Here is a 16,262-nt window from a genome sequence, read left to right as displayed (position 1 = left end):
TTTGCTCCAGCCCTGTAATTTAACAGCTACTGTGTCAAGTCTGTTCCAGAGCACACAGCTCCCAGGGAGGAGTGGCTGGATACTGTCTTCAAAGTTACACTGAAGGATAAAGAAGATTACACTGCTACTCCTTCCCATTTGAGAAACACAGGGAGCAAAAATGGTAATTGCCCTCAGGAGCGATGAATTCCTTATCAAACCGATCCTTTAATGCAGCGCCTCGAAGAGTCAGCTGAAGAGATGAAAAGAGATCATCTGCGTAAAGCTTTATTTCACTATCTCTCCTAATCATCAGATTACTGTTCAGATAATATTAAACAGGGTACAGTGGGAATACGTTGTGCCAAGAAAAACAAGAGCAACCCTCTGTCTTTTAACATCTGGTGCTAGCAAGATTTGCCATCAGGGTAAGTCCAAAACAAAGCTGACACCCACAAAAAAAAAAAAAAAAAAAAAAAAAAAAAAAAAAAAAGACAATAATGCTAAATCTGCTGGAGAGGAGTTTATTTTAAAACCTGTAGAGCTCAGCCACTAGCAAGATCTGTGTCATAGCCAAGTGGACTGAAGGAAGAATCACAAAAAACCCCACGCTGAAATGAAGCTGTGTCGCTTGAGTGATCTGCTGCAGAGGCATGGTGCACGACAGAGCTCTCAAGCAGCACAGACACAACTTGCTCAAACCAGGCTGAAAAGTGACACCGCTGTGATGTAAAAAGGAGAAGGGGAAACAAAGGCATGAATCGGAGAATTCGGGCTATATTTTCTCAGGGGAGCTGAGCGGGTGATAAAAAGCAAAGCTCAGTCTGTCACCTGAGCCGAGGCAGCAGCATCCAGTTCAGCAGTGGTATTTTTTTTTTCTACCTAGGAAAGACGTGAGCTTAAAAATCTAAACTAAGAACAGCCTCGGGCCAGAAGCCTGACCAAAAAAGCTTTTCCACTACAAAGGAAAGGAAACGTAAAGGTCAATGGCTAGATTTTACCTTCCACCACCTTAATCCTCGAGTGGTTGCCCTCCGCCGTGTGTGGAGTCCGGCAGCGCTCTGGGTGTATTCTCGCGGCCCAAAACAAATTGCAGGCCATAATACAGAGGAGCAGAGGGAGGTGCTTTAGAAGGAGAGCTTAAAAGACTACTGAAAAATAATTAAAATGCAAATCCCTACCACATGCCTGTGGCTAAAAGGCGACTAGCTCTAGGACAGGCTCCTCTCTCTTCCTGCCCGTTTCTTTCCGGATGAGCAGCCCTGGCTCCAGGGACACCGCCAGCTTTTGGTGCTGCCTCAGTAACAATGACAAGTCTAATCTCTGTATTTACTTTCTGCCTGGATAAATGCTCTACATTTATTCATTTTCACTTGCATGGCACAAAACACTAAATCCCTCATAAGACGCCAGGCTCATGACATCATCTTGGCTCAGCAGATTCATTATGCCTGCCCCATCTCCCTGGTATTTCATGATCTCACCGACAGTAATATGCCAACTATCGCCCCAAGTCCCAGGCTAGACACCCCCCCCCCCCCCCCCCCCAAAAAAAAAAAGAATAGGAGCAAAGCAGATGGAGAACGTGTACTCCCACCAACCACTGCTGCAATGGGTCAAGGTGGCACTCAACAAACTGCTGTCCCGATAACAAGATCCTCTGCTCCAGTAAAGAAAATAATTTGCTCAAACAGAACCTGTGTGCCAGCTCCCCTAGAGCTGGGCTTCCTGCGCCCACATGAGACAGGCGGCATCCGCTGGCCTTCACTTTGTAATTGATGGACATCTTCCACCGAGGAGTCTCAAGGCGTTTTGTCTCTGACCTGCCGAACCCAGAGAAGCAGCCAGGTTTTTGCAAAGCGGCAGCGGAGCTCACGCAGGGCACGAGTGAAAGGAAACCGCTGTCCTCATTCAAGTCACTCTGGGACAGGCAGCTCCCTGCGAAGCTCTCGCGCTGCATGATGGTGCTGGTAGGGTTAGTTCAGGCCAAACGCCGGCCAGGAGGCTCAACAGCTGAGCCGCTGCCTGGTACACTGCCTGCAGGCTGAGCTAGCAGCTTGGGGAGATGAACTACTGCTTCTAGGGCAGGAAAATTTGCACAGCTTCTGCCTTGCATAGTTTCAGAGACATTAATCGCAATTTGAAGGCAATTTAGACCTAAATACAATATAACATTTCATAAATTTTAAAAGTTTGAATGCAGATACATTACTACTGGCAATCACGGTACACTCATCTCTCCTCGGCCTCATCAATACACCTTTCAAAACAATATCTTGGCATGAGATGTGTTGAAAACGCTGGTTTAAGGCCCAGGTACCCAGGAAAACGCATTAATCTTCATTATGTGATCCGCGAACAATCATTTAACGACGCAGACATGCTCTCAGCATGCTGTTAACAAAGGGAACAGTGCAGAGAAGCCTTTGGTGCACTGGCATTAATTAGCCAGGCTGCTCTCGACTTCCAATCCTGTTGTAAAGTTGCATCTTGTAGAAAACAAGCCAGGGAGCCCCCTCCTTCCTCCGGAGCCTGCAAGCAGCTCTGGAATTCCAGCTATGCAGTCGTGCTGGGACAAGAGCCAAGAATGAAGCGTACTTTTAAAGGGGAAAAAAAACCACCCTGGTGGAGACGATGTCCATATGGCACCCATTCCTGCTGCTCCCCAGTCCAACCCAGCCCAGCCCAGCCAGCAGCTGCAGCAGGAATTGCGGCAACGGTTTCCACGGGATTTGGGTGTTGTACATCTCTTGGAAGCCCTGTCACCCTTTAAAAGACATACTTCTTTGGGGAGGGGACAGTCCATTCAACAGAACTGTCACAAGCAAACCAGTCATCCTCTAGTCCTCTCCCCGAGAAATCACAGGCAACAGTTTATCCTGGAAACAAATCAGTGCTTGTTTTAATCTGCTTCTTAGAGGTTTCTTGCAGGGTCAGTAAGGCCTCAGTTACGGCAGTACTGACACAACCTCCAACTCCACGGCTTTGCTTTAAGTGAAGTACTTCAAAATAATCCCTGGGAAAGCCAGAAAGCAGGGTGCAACCGTATCCTTTGAGAAAGGATGCTTTCCTCTATCCAAACTCCGGCTGTGCTGCCAGGCTCCCACCACAGGACCAGAAGCTGGTCTCCCAGTACAAGTGATCCTGACCTACGATGGCAAATGGCCAGCATAAGGAGAAGAGAGAGAGATCCCTCTCCTCTCACCAGTAAAGTGAGTTTTAAAACAGCCTGTCTGCCACCTGGGAAGTACTTCCACAAAGCGTGCTTTGAGCTCGGAGCAATCTCGTCTCCTGGGAGCAGCAGGAAGCTAACATGGCCGGACCGAACGGTTACCACACACCGTGACACACAGAGGTCTTTCAGAGATGGCATCTTTCAACGTTTTCAATTTGCTGCCTTTGATTTTTTGCAACGGTCAATATTTTAGAACAGCTTTCCATCATTAGCAGCAGTGTTACAGGATGTCCCAAAGGTCAATGACATTACGACCATTTATTTGGATTAGATGGCAGGAGATAAACACTCTAATAGAAAACTTATTTCAGGAGTGATGCTCCTGTACATTCACTAGGCATGGCTGACCACAAGTAACAGGGAGACAGGGTGTTTATACGCAGGGAGTCACTCCTTGCGAGTAACAGCAGTCTCCATCCTAAATTCAAAGTTGAATTCGATTATATGGCTGTCAGAGCATCTGCAGCATCAGCAGACACAGTCTTTACCTTTTAAGCACAGCCTTCTCAGTTACCCTACGGCCTACTTCTGCCAAATCAATCTGCGATCCTGCCAGACACTCCCAGATCAGATAGAGCATCAGATTTCCAAAACATGAAGCTATCAGAGGAAAGGATCAATCTTTTAGATCTCCTCTGCTAATGCTATTAAGAGAGCGACATGGGCAACGTGCCAGAACTGGATGCCCAAATTTTAACAGTAGAGAACTATGTTCACAAAATACTGGGTGTTGTACAAAACTGCTACACCCTAAGAATATAATTGCATAGACAACTATTGGAAAAGACTTCCTATCTCATGACACAATGCTGGGCTTCCAGGTACTTTTGCTAATGAGGAAGGAAATGCTCCGACAATGAATGGCTGGAAACACAAGCTGCCAACAGAATGGCTTCAAGCACTGCCACAGGAAAGGCAGCAGCTCCTCATGCTTGACTGTTTCTCAGCAAAGCCTCTGACCTGGCTGCACAGCTGACCTCCCTGTTTTTAAGCGACGGTTAGCATAGCAGATGGATGGATGGGGCTTGCTGTTCCCTTGGGAAAGGGTCTCCTGGCTTCTGCACGAGCAAACATAAAATCCAAACTTCTTCTTAAGTGAGAGGAGTTCTTGTACATCTTTGCAACAAAAAAAATAAGGGGGCAGGGGGGGAAGAAAACATTTGTAAGATTTATTAACCATGCTATCATGCATCTCTCTTTCAAACTATCAGAAGAATTCAACCTGATCCCACCTACAGCGTCAACTCTTGTTTAGCTTGTAGACAGTACCACCATATCTAGCAAGCCGATCTTTAAAAGGCAGAGCCTGGAGACAACGACAAGGCTCCTAAAAAGTCAGTCACACAAAAAATGTGACCTATGAAGTCAATGGGGGACTGTTTAGAGAGATCTGCACAGAGACAGGTAGTGCTCCAACTGCAACAAAAATGTATAAACCACCGGAGGAAGTGGTTCTCAGAAGCAGGATTCAGTGATGCCAGCATGCAACAGCACTATTAATACCACCATCCAGGCCTGCCGTGGGCAGTGGGAACGAAGACAAACGCAGAAGGAACGCTAAACAGGAAAGGCAAAACAATACCTAGGCCTCAGCAGCTGGTTAAATGGATGCAAATCTTTTTTTTCCCCTTCCTTCTGCTCCAAACTAAGGAGCCAAATCCTGCTTAGGACAGAAACGAACTCACACACTATGATCTCCTAGTCCCAGTTTGATCGTGGCTCCCACCATCGGACCACCATATGAGTCAAAACAGCTCAGTCTCTGCTGAGGGCCAGAGCTACGGCGTGTGTTGCAGACTGGAAGCGAGCTACACGAACAGGAGCGAGGCGGGGAAAACATGCGAAGCACGTGTCTGCATTGCGCGCGTCTTTAAACACTTATCTGACCCTCCTTTTCCTGAACATACGTTAGCACATGCACAAGAAAGAAAAACAGTTGCTGTGAATTTTCTGTGTGCTTGCTCAATTTGCTCAAGAATGGTGGGAACAAGTGAGAACATAAACGCTGAACTGGAGCTTTCATAAGGAAATCACTTGCGCCTTCTGCTGGAATCCAACACCCAATTTAGTTTTTGGAAAATTACTGGAAATGTTTCTTAATTAAAAAGAAAACATAAGAAAAAACAGCATTTTGAGAAAGGCAAGTTAATTCTCCATAGTGGAGCACGCGGCCAAATTTCCACTAATGGCATGTACATGCTTCGGGGAAACAACTGCGTTCCTTGTTTCAGCAAGGAAAAACTTCCTAGCTGTAACCGAACGCAAGACTTTCTGCAGTCAGTGGTGGAAGCGTGTGGATGGACAGCAGTAGCGCTTGTCACTGGACTGATTTCCTCTATCAGTGCCGAGCTCCCCAGCTGCCAGGGAGTAACGAGATTTCAAGATTTGATTCCTGCCGTTTGGCTACCTGCCCACCCATTTCCAGTCAAACAGCACAAGGAGTTAATGAACCAAAGGACCGTCTTCACAAGAAGAAGGGAGGGAGATGATCAGCTAGAGAGAAACTACTGCCAACAATGACCAAGGAAGATGATTTCTTATCGCATCCCTCCTTTCCCACTGTTTAGCAACAGAAATTACTTTCAAAAGAGATGGGAATCCCTAAACTGACTCTAGACGGTACCATCCAGTTGTCCCCCCGATATGGGATTTAACGGCTTAGCTGTGCATGGGATGGGGAATACGATGCTGCAGCTCCTTAAAGTATCAGCCCACGCTACAAACACGACCCTTGCTGGCACAGAGGCTAGACACAATCGGACTTGGTTAAAAAACAGGCTCAACTTGCCAAACCCATGAGGTTTGATCCAGTTGCTCAAGATCTGCCTCTATCCAGTAAAAGCTATTACCTCTGACACAATTTCCTGCAAAGAAGGGAAAAGCGCGATTAGTGGGTTGACAGAGCAGCGGTGGCTTCTGGACTGCAGCAGCGTCTGCAGTGCCGATTGGAAAGAAAGAAGTCTAGAAAAGAAATTCATACACTAAAAATGAAAAGAGTACAGATGGTCTGAACAAGTTCACCCCTTTTTTGCTTCAAAACACTGTCTGAAAACAGTCTTTTTAAGCCCCGTAAATCAGTTGTAAGGCACTAGTCCTTCCCCTGGAGAACAAAGTGAATGGGCTAACATGCAAAACATGGTGTAGGCTCGGCTTTCCTGCTACCGGCGCGTGAACAGATGGGTACGGGACCAGGCCCTCCCTCTGGGATTGACTCCTGCTGTCCACCCCAGGACAGTCTCCAGGGAAGGAAAAAAGCACAGAGCACTTTCTGAAAATTGGCTACGCTTGGCAAACCTGGAGCGCATTGCTCACGTTGGGTCAATGGACAGGCATTCCGCTTATCAGCTCTGGCTTCCTGGTATCGATCTAAGGAGGGTTTTGCTTCCTGTATGGAATGGATAATGATTAATGTAGGAGACCTACCATTTTAAGAGATTTGATAATCACCACTGATATATAGGTACATGGGAGGCCAACTCCTCAGTTGGCTGGTGTGCTCTCCCTAGCATTAACTCCCTTGCTGGGACTGGTGGAAAGCTACTGCTTATTTTTTAGCAGGTTTGTTGTTCACCGCGGTGCTCACTTGAGTGGCCTTTCTTTTGTGAAAGAGTTAAAAATGAAGACACGAGAACAAGAGGAGCAGAGCGATGTCCTTAAAGCGTTACTGGTGCAGCTCGTGGCATCCCTGGTGTGAAACCGCACGGTCTTTCCAGCCAGTGCTCGGGAGCAGATTGCAAGAGGGGCTCTGGTCCTTCTTAGTGCCGAAATGCAGGGTGTCACCCTGGGAATGAGCCAAACCTTGACAGCTGTTTCACATCTCTGTCTTATTAGGGATAGGGAAAATGGGATAAACCATGGTTATGGTATTACGTGGGTCAGCTGTGATGCATGTAAGGACATTGGTATTTTGCAGCTCAGAGACAAAGAGACACTGTCATAGAGAAAAATCTCATTTTTGCCGGTGAAAAAATAGACTAGCTAGAGTCATGAGCAACTACTAGATTATCATAATTTAAAGGCACTAATGGAAAAATCACCGTTTTTAATTCAGCTTATTTCCTTTGTGCATTTGACAGTGCACTGCCTAATTGTTCTCGTTGTTCCTCATGCTCCAGCCATTTCTTTTCCCCTCACCAAATCCTTACAAAAACGAGTAAGGATTTTTTAATGAAGTTTTAACATTTCATAAAATAATACATTCATAATAATGTAGTCCAAAGCAAGATGAGAACAGGTCAGAACAATTTAAGGTAGTAACCATTTAATCCAACCAGGACATTTTTTTAAATGAAAGTGTCCACATATTTTTAGAACATTATAGTATCATATTTATAGCCTCTCAATTAAAACAAAAATAGTCAAGTGCTTTTACCTAGTCTTACAGGTCTGTGTTTTGCTTGCAAAGATCACTATCAAACAAGAGAGCTGTACAATTCAGAACTTCTGCATTACTTCAAATTTTAGAACTGTTTACCACAAATTCGTGCAACCTTTCCGCACCTCTGCCTTTTCATCTGTGCAGCAAAACTATGATACTGCTCTCTCTCACGCAAGTGGAAGGCAAAAGCTTTAATTCATTGCTTGTGAAGTAGCACTACTTGTAAAGTACTTGAATACTTTCTTCTTCTTTGGACCAACGATTACCGCTAATTTTTAGAGAATGAGTAAGTGTTGAAATGGGAAGATAGCAGTAGCACAGTGGGAGGATACAATTTTCAAACATTTACTATTAAACTAATTGAACACTTCTGAATTTTCTCAAGTCTTGCCTGATAATTTCTCCTCCAGAAGAAGTCTAATTTATTAAACATCCAGGTCACTGTTAAAAAATAGTCTATTCTCAGTTGTCATCACACAGCAATCAGAGCATAACCACGTAGTTTTACATGCAAACGAGCCCCATACTGATGAGCTGGTGGAATCCCACGGTTAGATTTAATTTCATTATATTAACACTTTGTTATTACTACGATTTAATTTAAGCAGCTGATCACAGATTTAAGCAGTGCTCTAAGATTATTCTTATTTTGATTTAAATCATTCTCAGCTCCTCCTGCCGTTCTCTCAGGCTGCTCACAAGTGCCGTAGGAGAGAAAACCCTGCTCATTCGTCAGCAAATCACACAAGCTTACTGAGCTTCTTTGGGACCATGGAGACGTGAAGGGAAGCAGACAGGCAAATATGAGATGAAAGATCTGGTAGAGGCCATTTTCTAGGAAAAAAATTAAGGAGCTGCAGCCACTGTTCCACACGTTTGACTAAATCCATGTATTTCGGGGATGGCATCTTGTTATTTCTCCAAAGGCCAGGCTCACACAGCAGCCTTTAATCGACTCATCCACATCGCTGACATTATGCAACGGAACAAAAAGACTTTGCAGCTCCAGCACGCAGCCTGGGGAACGTGTAGGTTAAAGGAGTGTGCCTGGGCACACAGGCCAGCTCTCCTTCGTCAGTCCCTCGCCACTAATGTCAATACCGACGTGTATATAAAGTAATGAAAGCCACATCTCCCCTGTGCTCCATTTAGTAGGATTTACACACAGTTTTTCTCACCTGGCTGATTACTACATGAGTCCAAAAGCCCCCAAAAGACCCTTCACCTTTACCTGCAACTGAGAGCATAAGCATAGAATTTGCACGCAAGCGTTAAACCGACACAAATACATATGCACATGTGTTAAAGTGCGGAGAGCAACTCACCGAATGCACAGGAAAGGAGCTGTGCCGGTTGAGAAAGGAGTTAGAGACTGACATAGTGAGGCCCTGAGTGGCACCGGTGTCCTCGGGGGTGAAGGGCACTTTAGTTTGCTGGACACAGTAGGAGACAGAAGAGAAAGAAGAGGCAGCATAGGAGGCCTGCTGAAGAGGGGGGAGAAAGCAAGAGACAGAAGACACAAAGAAAGAGAGCACAGAAAAGGCTATGAATAAAGGATAAGAAATGCTAACTGTAAAACAATGCATATAATGGCTTGCTAAACAAACAGCTATTCATACAGTTCATCAGAGCCAGACACACCAATATGCCTTTCTTGAGCTCAAGAGGCATGACAAAAATCACAGTTCAAATCTTCTTTGTTTCACAAATCCCTCAAAAATAAACTCCCGTGTCCCCCTTCCAGTTCACCCATGGACAGCTGCTGTGGGGAGAGGCAAACTGTTCCTTGTTGCCCTTTTTTCCCCATGGCACAGGGGGCAGATGCCCAAAGGAGGAACTGGCTCTCGCTTCTAGCTGTTAAGCAGTCAACTCTTGCAGATTACTATTTTTCTGTGGCAACCTGCAGACTGGGAACTTGGTCTTCCAGTGTGATCTATGGGCCCTCACTGGTACTGCTGAGATACTGGATAACAGTGATGTCCAGCCATTTTTCAGTCCAATCCAAAATGATGTATCATTTGCATCAGAGGGAGATATTACACTGTAAGTAACAAATACTATTAAGGAATTTCTCCTGAATTCCACTATAGTAAAGAGTGTGAGGGAAGCTGAGGTATATCTAGGTTTTCTCAGCTCTGACTTCTTTAATATAATGTACAACTGTTTTATAAATAAGATCCGAAGCTCACAAGAAGGACTTCCTAATTATTATTTTATAGAGGAGTCCATCCAGCAAAACGTGCCTACTGCTAGAGCAGCCGATGCCCACGTGATTTGCTGTTTCAGAAACTCTCACGGCAGCAGGAGCAGAGGAACAAGAGTCTGGTGGCTTTTACAATGATTGCTGAATAAGTCATCGTCTGCTTGCACCACTTTCCCAACACAGGGATGAAGGTAAGGGTGGGAGGCTGCACTTGAAGAAACCTTTGCTTCAGGGGAACTGCAAGCAACACCTTGATGGTATCAGCTTGTGAGACTACAAGGATGCCTAGCAGGCAAACCAGTGACAACTTGGCTGCCCAGACAATGATTAAAGGGCAGCAAAGAAATGCTTTGCTTCAGCTGACAAATTCAGAAAAGGAGCAGAATTTCCCGTCTGCACAATGGCTACAGTAAGTCTGTGCTTTACACACCCTCTCTCGTGACCGTGTAGACCAAGTCACCACTGGAAACTATCACTAGAGTGTAGCCACCTCTAGGAGGAGGAGGTAAGGCAAGGGACTACAACGTACAAGTGACAGCGCAAGGATCACACTGACAAGGGGCCCATGGACTCTGGAGAACTGCCTGATCCTTCAGAGAGGAGTCCTGTAGACTCTTCAGTGCCCCTGCAAAGCAGATGGGACACGGGCATTTAAGGTCTCATCCCCACAAAGCAATAATGCATACTACTCGGTTTAGCTTAGCTGGAAATGTTACTTTATCTTTTTAGGACTCCTACCTGCATCACAGGAATGTAGTTATGCAAATAGCAAAATTAGAGTTCTTGGTTGCTTTTCCCATTTGATTAAAAAGTAACACCCTGGGACAGTCAAACTTTAGCATAGATAACATGAAGAAATACTGCAACAGTCACTCTCACGATGGTAAGACCATGGCTCTGTTCCCACATTTGCTCCTGTTTTGTTAAAGCTATGGCGAATTTGTTCGCTACATCAGCACAAAAGATACTTTTTTTTTTTTTTTTTAAAATAGAGCAAATCAGATAATTAATATAAACAAAACTCCTAAGGCTGGAGTTAAAAAAAAAAAAAAGAGAAAAGAAAAGAAGACCCTTAAAAAGAAATAGGACAAAATCCCAGCTCCACTGAGGTTGGAAACAAAACTGCTGCCGCCATCGCTGAGGCCAGGATTTCATCCCCCACGTGGAAAATGGCGCTCGCTGGACTGTTAAACCCACCACCCAACACACATACACTTGTGGATGTGCCTTTTTGTGCTGGGAGTCTGGGAGGGCCAGCAGAATACTGAAAAACAGGTAAAATCCTGATCACACAAGGGGACTAATGTGGAGAAAACATGCACAAGTTCAATACTGGCTCTACCAAAGCTCTGTGGCTCTGGCAAAGACTGAGCCATAAAAGCAGTTATTATGTTTAAACGGTTATTATTAGTGGCATCCTTGACAACAGTTTCAAAACAGCATTGGGAACAACAGTGCAGTAATCTCTTGAAAATCGTCTTGCCCAGCATGTCAAAATCTTCAAAGCAATTGTCGTTACACAAGCCTGTAGTCTGGCATAGATTCAGCCATGCCATGTGGAAGACTAACATTTCATTTTTAGGGCATTTTAGGACTTTCGGAGTTTATGGGGAACAGTCTGAACGTGGGGTGAGAAAGCAGACCAAAGTAGATGATGCAAAATGCCGAAAAACACGTTAACAAGATGACAAGGAGAATGATGTGGTAACACCACCGAGACATCCTCCCACCACCATAGCCTGTCAGAAACAGGAGCAGCAAGAACAGAGCTGCTCCCGGGAGGCTGGCGTGCCCCGCCAGGGAGGGCACTGCGGAGGTCACTCACCAGCTGCCGCTGTTTCGGTGGGAGAGCAGGAGGAGGTGCCAGATCTTGAGAGGGGTCTAAGCTGATAAAGGAGTCATTGAACCCATAGACTTCCATGAGGTGCTTGTTCTTCTGCTGGTAGATGTGCTCGTTCTGAGGGGTCTGGTAGAACATGGACGGCTGTGGCTCTGAGTAGTCTTCCACAAACTGCATATAGGCCATCACTGCAAAAAAAGGTCACATCACTGCTCCTGGCCCGCACGCTGCAGCTGCAACAAGCAGGCATTCTCAAAATAACGTAAGAGCAAGGCCATGCCACTCTTAGTCGGGCTCTGCTGCAGGCCGGGAGCAGCAAGGCATCCGTGCCCTCTTCACAGGTAGCTCACACAGCCAGCTGCCATCCACCTTGCAGGAAAGGATCTGAATATCCCGTCCTGCAAGCCAGCACGCAACAAACATAATCACAGGCCACAAACACATCTGACAACAGTTTCAGGAACCAGTGAGGTCTCCAAACAGCTACTTGAGAAGTCTGATTCACTGATTCTTAGCCCTAACCCCTTTCTCATGTAACCCACGGCAATTTTGAGAACGTTCCTCAACAGCTAATGCCTAAAGTCACCAAAAAACCAGAATAACTTCAGTCTGCTTTCGAGGAGGCACAAATCATCTTGTACAAAGATGCAACCTTGACAATAAATCTATAATAATTCTTGTACCTATAATAAGGCTCATGTGTAGTCAGCAAGCTTTCTAGAACGAGGAGGCTTACAGCCTTTCTCCATTCTGGCAAGCTGATAAAACTGTTATCAGAAAACACCTACCTGCGAGACTGGGTGTACCCCTCCCTCAGCTATTTATATGCCGCTGCCAACGCTGGCACAAGAGACTTACCTTTTAAAAGCACCACTGACCATGCCTTCCTACCTCCTTAGCTCAAATCCAACACCCTTCGCTCGCATCCCTTTTTAAAGTATCTTACGATCTCCAATTCTCGAATCCAAGTGATTCAAAAGCTTTTCTGAGATGTGGTTTGATGGAAATATTAAATGGGACCAAATTTCATTTAGAGGACCTTTCCATCTGTACAATATCCTTCCAAAATCTATGAAAAAACCCACACGGGTCTGCCCATGCAGTTCTGACAGAGGATTAGTTACTGCTGCAATATTTTAGTGTTGGAGGGGGAGAATGACACCCAGTGTCACAGGAAGACTACAAACCCCCAAAATTATTAAGGATCAGAAGTGTACTTAATAAACGTAAAATAAATGAAGAACTCTCTTCTATATACCTGAGAGCAGGAGCAATAGATGTACATAAGTGTCATAAAAAGGACCAACGTAGGGCTTTTTGTAAATATGCTGTCATGCACAAGATACTCTGTGATCATTCCTCCCTTTTTCCTGAGAAACAAGCAGTTGTCAGTTTTTGTAAATCTGGTCATTAGGTGACAATTGTTCAGCTTCTGCTGGCATTTCAGCTGTACAGCTGAAATGAATGGATGACTTCAATGAAAGCTATAAATACGACGACCAGAACGCAGGATTTGCACATCGTGAAGCCGGTTCCCACACTAGCTGCACGGCAAAGCCCTCTGTTCACCTGCCAATGCAGATCTACGGGCCAGCCTATTTCAAACAGGATGCAGCCGTGCAAACGTGTCGGCAGGAAGGAGTCGCTTTGCACCTGTCTTTTGCACCTTTTTTCAGATTTCCTCTAATATTTTAAACTGCATTTAGAAATGGAGCTAACACAGCTGCCCCTTCCCACAGAATGATATCCCTCCTCCAAAAAATAGAATAAAGAGGGGGAAGAAAAAAAGGTCGTGGCAATCAGAGCGCAGGAAACCTCAGCTGATGGATTTCAATCCCGACCGGTAACACCTGCTGTCCCCATCCTGTGACCCCACACGGTGCTGCCAGTGGACAACCTGTTCGTGTCCCGCAGCACTGCCAGCTCCCGCACAGCTCTGCCAAGCTGAAATTCTGACCTCCAATACTCCCTGCTACCCGAGCCTCGCTCCTCTTCCTCCCTCAGCCGCCCTCCTGCCTTCCCAGCACCACTTCACAGATGGAAGTCACCACCCTCGCTGGTTCGGACCTCTCCGTTTTGAAGGGAGCGTGACAGAGGTTTCAAACTGCCCGCACAGGCGTGTTGGTGTGTGTTTGTGCCCCCTCACCTGCCGGTGTCGGCACTCACGTTAAAGCCAAGATCAAATTTGCTCATGCATGTGAATTCCAGCCTAAGTCCTAACAGTGAAAAGAAGCACGTTCTGGCAGTATTCTCTTATTTGAATTCATGGTGAAGGAGTCTTGGTGTAGAAAATACAGAATTCCGAAAATACTGTTTCCAAATATCAGTGATTCGGTTGAGTAAGGTACTCCTATTAATACCCATGCCCTGAAAAATGCCTTGGTATCATACAACAACTTTAGGGGATAAGATCGAAAGAAGGCTTATGAAAGGTATTTCTCTAGCAGCAAAAGTGAACTTAGGATCAAGACTCCTTGCAGAAGTGTAGAGGACAAGAGCTTGAGGGAAAAGAGCACATTTTGAGTGCTCATCAACTGAGTAGGACAAAAGCCAAGAAGTCAGGCTTGGCAGTCTTGGTATCATGCAGCTGACATTGCTGAATTCAGACCAGCCCTTCATGTGGAGTCACCTACAAAAACAGTGCTTCACTGAACGTCCAGATCTGAAGACAACACTCAGGATCGATAGCCGTGAGTTCCCCGGTTCAGACGTCTGTATGACACTACAGCCCGGGAAGTGTTGGCGAAAACGGTATCACATTAGACACTTGCGTAAAATCAAATTACTGTAACTCAAGGTAGTAAGCCTGAATGCTGTTGAGAGCCTTAACTCAATCTGCAAGGGAATAATGAAGAGCTCTTTTATCTCAGCTCTTTATGAGGCTAATGCATCCCATCGCCATGGCAGCTCCCCTGCCTTGCTTGTTACAACTAGTCCGGGGCGGGTGAGCGTGTCTCTGCTTCTACTTTGTCTTCTCTGTTTTTACGTGAAGCGAAAAACAGTTGGGATGGTGAAATACAAACCTGGCTCGGGAGTAGAGACTGCACAGCGCAAATTAAAATGCGCGTCAATAAAATGCTGCCAATCTGGAACAGGAGAGTAAGGGAGCAGGACCACTCCTGAGCCTGCTGTTTGCAAAGGGTCTTCTCTCCCCCCTCTCCCTCCGTCCCTTCCCCTCTCTGCCGTGGTATTTAACAAGGCAGAAATTTAAAAAGCAGATGGGAAATTACATCACCAGCTCAGATCAGGCTGCACGCCCCGCAGCGACTCTGTGCAGAGGGAGGGATGGGGGCTGCAACCTCCACGGTGAGCAGCCGGGGTGGAGTGATGCAGTCTGAAGGCAGCACCCCCGGGAGAGAAGGGAGGCGTGAGAGAGAAACCTCTCCCATCGCAGTACCATGCCAAGCTTACATCAGTTCTGAACCTAGACAGAAAATATTTGAAATTAAAAAAAAATAACATCTCCGAGGCTAGGAACACCTTCCCAGCAATCTGCTTGCAGTGCCTTGGCTGCCGTTTCTGAAGGAGCTAAAGCTGCTCAGGGATTTCTATCACACGTGGCAGAAGTCACAGGTATTGCTCGAGTGCACCAGCAGCACCCGAGCCAGCTCGCCATGCAGCTGCTGGTCCTGGAAGCTGTAAGGAATTGCTAGGAGATTATCAGCAATAAGGCACATCTGCAGTATAGGTAAGGTATAGGAGTACCTGATGAGGAGGACTCACTGAAGGTCTAGCCTGACTCCTGGCACCATGTCAGCAGCCTGTGTTACAATTGGCCTTGAACAAGCGCAACAGATTTGTGTGCATGGGCAAGAGCCAAAATAATGGTAATTCTTAAGCTATACCGCACATCGACTCACTGGAGAAGTCAAGGTCAAGTAAGCCCGTCTTTGCTGTCACCTCTGGGAGGAGAGCTGTTTTTCAAAGGACTCGCATTATCCGCTGGCTAAGCCCAGGCTGCCCTCAGCATGGTTCCTGCAGTTAAATACCAGCTGCTTACAGGGCACCAGGCTGCATTTTGTTCCCACTGACAGGGAGGGAAACATGAATAAGTGCCTTGCTTCTAGTCTGCAAGCTGTTTGCGGGGAGGAACTTGTTATTTCTGACTCTGGGCTCTTCATGGCAGAAGCTGCTCCGTGCCTTCGTCCTGTACAGCAGGAGCAGGGTGCTGGTGCTCAAGCAGAAGTCTGGAGTAATTTGCCCTTAGCACAGTAACATGCACTCTTACAGCACAGTAAAATAACAATAATTCATGCCAGACTAAAAGGCTTATCACTCCTGTTTAAATTATACAGAAGTCAACTCTTAGAGGTCCCTCTGAGCACAGCTCACAGCAATACACATGGTTAACCCTACCAGGATTTGCTGTATATTATTAATAAAAAGACCATTAAAGTCTCTGCTGCAACATTTCCTGCCAACTACCAAAACATGACCAACAACAAGGGGACTACAACCAAGTCCCATCTGTGAGAGCTCTACATCTTTTTAATAAATGCATGCATCTCCTCCAGATCCCAGGAGTTTGTTGGGGCTGTGGAAGCAGCACTGCCTCACCTATGTGATTACACAAGAATATCTACATGCATCAGCCTCCAGGCAAAAAAATCCTGGGTGCTACCATACA

The 16,262-nt window shown here is 45.9% G+C and overlaps 1 protein-coding gene across 6 annotated transcripts in view; it reads right to left on the bottom strand.

Moving 5' to 3' along the window:
- Nucleotides 1–16,262, bottom strand: part of RAPGEF1 (Rap guanine nucleotide exchange factor 1) — an 89,715-nt gene that overhangs the window by 19,520 nt on the left and 53,933 nt on the right. For all 6 annotated transcript variants that reach the window (XR_014229872.1, XM_082327764.1, XM_082327767.1 and 3 more), the window contains one exon: nucleotides 11,621–11,823. Coding sequence is in view for 5 of the 6 variants with exons in the window: in XM_082327764.1 (XP_082183890.1) it covers nucleotides 11,621–11,823 (203 nt within the window). In the remaining variant the exon portion in view is untranslated. The remainder of the gene's footprint in view (nucleotides 1–11,620; nucleotides 11,824–16,262) is intronic.

The sequence above is a fragment of the Platalea leucorodia genome, assembly GCF_965183815.1.
Source record: "Platalea leucorodia genome assembly, chromosome: 15".
In the NCBI taxonomy this organism is placed as follows: Eukaryota; Metazoa; Chordata; class Aves; order Pelecaniformes; family Threskiornithidae; genus Platalea; species Platalea leucorodia.
The sequence above is the reverse complement of the archived record's forward strand: the minus strand, read 5'-3'. Positions and strand labels throughout refer to the sequence as shown.